This window comes from Lactuca virosa, chromosome 7 (genome assembly GCF_052849685.1).
Source record: "Lactuca virosa cultivar CGN04683 chromosome 7, Lactuca_virosa_CGN04683_v6, whole genome shotgun sequence".
Taxonomy (NCBI): Eukaryota; Viridiplantae; Streptophyta; class Magnoliopsida; order Asterales; family Asteraceae; genus Lactuca; species Lactuca virosa.
Genome location: NC_136432.1, coordinates 110560314 through 110567101, shown reverse-complemented (window position 1 = coordinate 110567101; position 6788 = coordinate 110560314). Strand labels below are relative to the sequence as shown.

At 33.6% G+C, this 6788-nt stretch overlaps 1 protein-coding gene across 1 annotated transcript; it reads left to right on the top strand.

The window, feature by feature from the left end:
• The first annotated feature begins 255 nt into the window (after positions 1-255).
• Positions 256-5319, top strand: LOC145123936 (RAF-like serine/threonine-protein kinase 24). Its single transcript, XM_079059119.1, has 8 exons — positions 256-2491; positions 2587-2715; positions 2813-2965; positions 3303-3466; positions 3529-3676; positions 3778-3900; positions 3988-4075; positions 4880-5319. The coding sequence occupies exons 1-8, from the start codon at positions 764-766 to the stop codon at positions 5044-5046; spliced, it is 2700 nt and encodes an 899-aa protein (XP_078915245.1). The 5' UTR covers positions 256-763; the 3' UTR covers positions 5047-5319.
• The last annotated feature ends 1469 nt before the right edge of the window (positions 5320-6788 follow it).

Below are 6788 nucleotides of genomic sequence, written 5' to 3'. Positions count from 1 at the left end.
ATGTTTTTTTTCGTACACATTTGATCAATAAACTTATTTCACATGTTCATAATAGGGTAAATATTACCGTAATTACAAGTCATATTACCCTATTTTGAACAGGCCAAACAAGTTCAATGGTTAAATGTGAACGAAAAAAACACTAAGTATCTAAATGTGAACAAAAATTAAAGTTGGTTTTCTAGGTCATTAACCCAAGCCAAAACTTATCACCCAGTCTCTACATTCCACGTAGCAAGTCTTTGGAATATGCGATACCCTACTCTCATAGATGCTGATTAGCAAGCAGTGTGCAGACTCTAGAGGAATACGATCCCCGTGTGGCCCTAGTTGGAAAGCCACCTCCACAGTATTATTCACGGGACAAAAATGGCGGTTTTGCTCTTCTTCTTCATCTTCTCCTCTCATTAACTCTCATTTACCCTCAACTTTCTCTTTCAATCATCACCCTTTTCTTCACCAATTCATACGCAAACTTCGCGTAACACAGCGCACAGATTCGGATTGAAATTTACTCTTCTTATCAACGTAAGTGGCCACAAACGTTTTGAAATTAGATTTCATTGATTTTGGAAGAATCGATCACTTTCCTACTCCATTCTCTTTGGTTGTTGGTTGATTTCAGTTTTGCTTGGTAAATCTTGGGTTTTTAGCTTACCCTTTCTGTTTGTTTGATTAAATTTATTGCATCGGTAATCGCTTGATTTGGGGATGAGAAATAGAAATTCACACGTCTTACTTTCTGTGTGAATGATATACACGGATGTGTTGTAGTCGCGTTAGGGTTTTGGAGGAATCAACACTGGAAATCGAGGAGACACAAGTCGAAATGGACAGCCCTACTGCAGTAACTACCCCTCCAGATTCAGTTCCTACTTCGAATGACGATCAACCTCGGTTAAAGTTTTTGTGTAGCTTTAATGGCAGCATATTGCCTCGTCCACAAGATGGGAAACTTAGATACGTTGGTGGAGAGACACGGATTGTGAGTGTTCCACGAGATATCAATTTTGAAGAACTGATGGGGAAGATGAAGGAGTTGTTTGATGGAGCTAGTGTATTGAAATATCAGCAACCAGATGAGGATCTCGATGCCCTTGTTTCCGTTGTGAATGATGATGATGTCACAAATATGATGGAAGACTATGAAAAGTTAGGTTCAGGAGATGGATTCACTCGCCTTCGAATCTTCTTGTTCTCAAGCATCGAACAAGATGACTCAATACATTTTGTTGAGAGAGATGAAAGGGACAATGAAAGAAGATATGTTGATGCTTTAAACAGTCATAATGACTTCCCTGAAGTTCAAGGAATGACTCCAGTGGATGATGTTCAGTTGATAGATCAGTACTACAATCAGTTGAATATAGACAATAATCTTCAAAACCAGAGGAATTTTGAGATGCCAATGATGGGAGTTAACTTGCGCCATGTAAACATCCCTCATCAACACTCTCCAACTCAAAAGTATCCTGACATGGAGTCACCATGGAGTCCTGCATACTATTCTCCAAGACATGAATTCCCGAATTCGCCCTCCTCTTCACGTTACCATTCTCCTTATACTGATCAAGTTGATAGAGTTCCTCAAGAAGATTATTTCAGGCAACAACAACATTTCAATCATCAACCTCAGTATGATCAACAGTCTCCATTACCACAGAATCCTGTATGGATGCCTCCAACAAACGGTTTTCCTGGTAATATTCTTCCAATAAATGAAGCTATGGATTTACCTAACATAGGGAATGGTTTTCCTCATGTTGCTGAAGGTGGAATTTGGCATGGAAATTATCCAAATGCTTATGGGAATGAGAATCTTTATCATCCATCATCACATGGGCATGTGCCTCCTAATGCTTTCTGGAGAAATGGTCAAACTCCTTCTCATGGACATGGACATGGGATTCCTCCTTATGATACATCACAAGAAAATGGTGCATGTAACATAGGATATATAAGGACTAATAGGGAATCTAGTCCTAGGATTCCAGTTGGGATTGAGAATCAGAATCTTTGGGTTGATTCATCTCCTAAAGTCACACCCATTAATGGTGGTGTTAGTTTTACTGATCATTCTTATGGGCATCGTATACAAACTGAACAAGTTCCATTTCTGCCTACACCTGTTCAGTTTATCCCTGAACCCGTCCAACTCAGTCATGACCCGGTTCAGATCATTCCTGACCCGGTTCATTTTACTCCTGAAATTGTCCAATTTACTCCTGAAATAGTGAGTAACTTAAAGGAAAAAGATGGTTTTGGAGGAGAAAACTTGAATTTACCTAGCAATCAAGTTAATGTAGATGAAAGCTCTCATAAAGACAAGTCTCCTCTTAAAAATGAAGAACATGAGGTCTATGATTTGAGTAATGCACCTCAAAATATTGAATCTGTAAACAAATCTCAGTTAGAAGGTGCTAAAGAGGTGGAAACTGAAGCTCAAGATGATGTGAAGGATGCTAAAGTTTGTTTTTTTATAGGTGATGTGGTGAGTAAAGATCAAAGATCACTAGTTATAACTTTTAAGCTTCAAGTATTAATCACTTCTCATCTTTGATCTATTTATTTGTTTTTTTTTAATAGGACACAAACACAAACACAAACACAAACACACAGGTGGATTTAGATAGGGATTCTGGAAGTGACAACCAAAGCAATTCAAAGATTGAAGAAACAAAGGCTGAAGAGGAAGCTAAGTCTAGGGGTTTACAGGTTCTTTCTTTTCTACATATATTGTGTTTTCTTTTTGGATTTACTTGAATTTGGTATATGCATTTGACATTTTGTTTGTGTTTATATTCTTTATTAGACAATAAAGAATGATGATCTTGAGGAAATACGGGAGTTAGGATCAGGTACATATGGAGCTGTTTATCATGGAAAATGGAAGGGGTCAGATGTAGCAATCAAAAGAATAAAAGCAAGTTGTTTTGCTGGAAGGCCTTCTGAAAGAGAACGTTTGGTATAATTACACTAATACCCTTTCCTTAAGTCATACTACTAAATTTTCTTCCTAATTAGTCAATGTTTCTACCAAAGTTTGAAACTTTGTGTTATTTTGTTGTTAGTCCATTGTGATGACTTTTAGATTGTTGATTATTATGTAAGTGTCGAAAATACCCTTAAACATTTAATCAAACAAATCTTGTGAGCAGTAATTGATTATAGATTACTCTTAAGTAAAAAGGTTTTCTTGAGAATGGTTTTACTTTTGTATTGTTATACAGGGACTCAATCTGCTCTTTTAGATCCTCATTTTTGATTAATATTAAATTTATTTATATATTATATATACACAGATTGCAGATTTTTGGAAGGAGGCGTTGATTTTAAGCTCATTGCATCACCCAAATGTGGTGTCTTTTTATGGAATAGTTCGTGATGGGCCAGATGGATCTTTGGCAACTGTAACAGAGTTCATGGTTAATGGATCTCTCAAACAATTCTTACAGAAAAAAGACAGGTGGATTTTCCATTTTTTCTCAAGGGTATTTTGGACATTTCACTAACGGTTTAAAGTGACAGAACTATTGATCGGCGTAAGAGACTTATCATAGCCATGGATGCTTCTTTTGGAATGGAATATTTGCATGGAAAAAATATCGTTCATTTTGATCTTAAATGTGAAAACCTTCTTGTCAATATGAGAGATCCACATAGACCAATTTGCAAGGTATTGAATTATTTCAATTCATTTTTATAATAATAATAATAATAATAATAATAATTATTATTATTATTATTATTATTATTATTATTATTTTGTTTTTTTAGATAGGAGATCTTGGCCTATCAAAAGTAAAACAACACACTTTGGTGTCTGGAGGCGTTCGAGGAACATTGCCTTGGATGGCACCCGAACTTCTTAGTGGCAAAAATCACATGGTATCCGAAAAGGTATGTTGCCAAGTGTGAAATTACTAAAATACCCCTATTCCATTACGACCATTTATAGATACGTGATTGTGTTTGTTGTTTTTGTAGATTGATGTTTACTCATTTGGGATTGTCATGTGGGAATTGCTCACGGGAGATGAACCTTATGGAGATTTGCATTGTGCTTCCATAATTGGTAAACTCAAGAAATAGCAACCTACTTTCATTTCTTTACAAAAATACAAACCTCAACTTATTGAAAATAAAAAAAAGGGTTAATCTCATAAAAGACTTATATTTTGTGTTTCTTCCGGATTAAACCTCACTTTATTTTTTTTCATGAAAAGACCTTGCACTTTTACATTTTTTACAATCTGACCCTTTTAGTCATTTTTCTCTAAAAAAGTTGTAAAATGTGAGGGTTTTTTCAGGAAAATGGTTAAATATAAAAAAAAAAAAAAAACCTTATATTTTGTGTTTTTTCTGGATTAAACCTCAAAAAAAAAGTTGCCTGAAAAAAACCTTATTTTTTTCCGGAAAAACCATCAAATTTGTATTTTTTTTCTGAAAAAAACCCTCAACCTTCAAAATGCTTCCAAATAAAACCTCAAATTTTGTAGTTTTTCTCAAAAAAACCCTCACATTTTACAATTTTTTTTATAAAAAAGGGCCACTTCGGGAAAAATGAAAAACTATAAGGTTTTTTTCAGGCAAATTTTTTTTTTTTTTGTAAATTAACCCTCAGGAAAAACTAAAAAAGTTGAGGATTTATTTGGAAACATGTAGAAGGTTGAGGGTTTTTTTTTTTGAAAAAATAAGACAAAGGTGAAGGTTTTTCCGGAACAAATAACAAAATATAAGGTCTTTTTCGTGAAAAAAATAAAATGAGGTTTAATCCGAAAAAAACACAAAATATAAGGTCTTTTATGAGATTAACCTTAAATTTTTTTTTTTTCAAAAGTACAATGCTATAATTTGAAAATGACATTTTATAATATAGGAGGAATTGTGAACAATTCATTACGTCCAACAATCCCAACATGGTGTGACCCCGAATGGAAGGCATTAATGGCAACTTGTTGGTCTTCTGATCCAACCGAAAGGCCTTCTTTTTCACAAATTTCACACAAGTTAAGAACAATGGCTGCAGCTATCAATGTTAAATGATACAAAAAGGACCCATCAACTACCAAAATATGTCAAATTCGCCCCCTGGACTTGGGAGTGTTTGGCAGCCCTTTTTGGACATGGGGGCGGGGCTCTCTTTTGTACATAATATAACTCGCGAGTCGCTAGTATTATTGTCGTTTGTTTTAGTAGACAATAATATATTTAGCATGTAAAAGTAAAACATAGAAGATCATTTTTTTGATCTTATGAATCCCGATGTAGACAACGTTTTATATGGCGAAAATTTGTATTTTAATTTGGTTTAGGAAATATTGTTTTGTTTTTTGCTGTTAGGGTATTGGATTTTGAATAGCTGTCTAGTTATGATATTATAGCGATGGTATTTAGGTGGGTTTTGAAGAATAAGAAAAAAAAATGATGGGGGAATGTGCTTAAGTTGAGTCATTTTTTTGACGTATAATGACTTTATAAGAAGAAAAGTGGAAGTAAATTTAACTTTAAAAGTCATAAACTTCTTTATTAGTTTAAGGGAAATCTCCAGAAAAGTCTTAAAATTTACCCTAATTTACGAAAAAGTTCCAAACTAAATTTTGTTTACGAAAAAGCATTAATTACCGGTAAAAATGGCGATTTGACATTTTTTTTTTCCGGTTACCGGTTTCATTACTTACCTATTTTATTAAAGTCCCATTATTTTATCATAATTTACGAATAAGTCCTAAACTAAAATTTAGTGATGATTTGACAATTTTCTCTGTGTAACATACATTTTACTGGTTTCATTGTTGACTCGGACGCCTAGTCATTAAATGAGATGATGAGATGGATATGTTGAGTTATATAATGCTATGTTTAGCATAAAACTAGATATCCTAATGTATTGTATATTCTTTTGGAACATAAAATGCATCCAACAAAGACTGCAATAATTACATAAACTAACAATAACTGCGTTATTTTTTACGTTTATAAGAAATATCAAATTGTCTATCTAATCTTATGTAACCCAATATATCCATTTCATGAGACATCAACTTATTTTCTGCCATTTTTTCCTGGATACACACATTTTATTGGTTTCATTGCTGACCTAGATACAAAGTCATAAATGAGCCGATGAGATGAATATCAAATTTTACAGTAAATGTAGCATTATATAACCCATCGTATTCATCTTATCAGCTAATTTATTGAGTAGGTGTCTAAGTCAGCAATGAAACCGATAAAATGTATGTTACATGACCAAAATGGTCAAATCATCACAAAATTTTAGTTTGAGACTTATTCGCAAATTAGGGTAAAATAATGGGACTTTAGTGAAACTGGTAAGTAACAGTAAACCGGAAAAAGGGGTCAAACATCATTTTTAACGGTAATTCATGCTTTTTCGTAAACAAATTTTAGTTTGGAACTTTTTCGTAAATTAGGGTAAAATTTTAGGACTTTTCTGGAGATTTCCCTTAATTTAACTTTAATGTTAACTTTTTAGTGCTGAACCTATACCGTTAATCTAAGAGGGTGTTTGAGATTACTTTTGGGTAAATTACACAAATGGTCCATATGGTTTGGGGGAATTTGTACGTTTAGTCCCTATGTATGATTTTTAACTCGTATATTATATAATTTTGTTGCGCATTTGGTCCTTGCCAGACCTAAAAAGACTATATTGCCCTTGATGATATTCTTTAATCTTTTTAAACTCTTATTTTAATTTCTATATGGAATAAATTATTAAACAAACACACTCTACTGACTCTACCTCTCCCCTTTATCCCTCC

What these genes read in the sequence shown, in the direction of transcription:
- LOC145123936 (XM_079059119.1), top strand. Translation starts at nt 764, where the DNA reads ATGTGTTGTAGTCGCGTTAGGGTTTTGGAGGAATCAACACTGGAAATC. An exon ending in CTAAGTCTAGGGGTTTACAG is followed by an intron (nt 2,716 to 2,812) that starts GTTCTTTCTTTT and finishes ATTCTTTATTAG; the next exon opens with ACAATAAAGAATGATGATCT. An exon ending in CTTCTGAAAGAGAACGTTTG is followed by an intron (nt 2,966 to 3,302) that starts GTATAATTACAC and finishes ATATATACACAG; the next exon opens with ATTGCAGATTTTTGGAAGGA.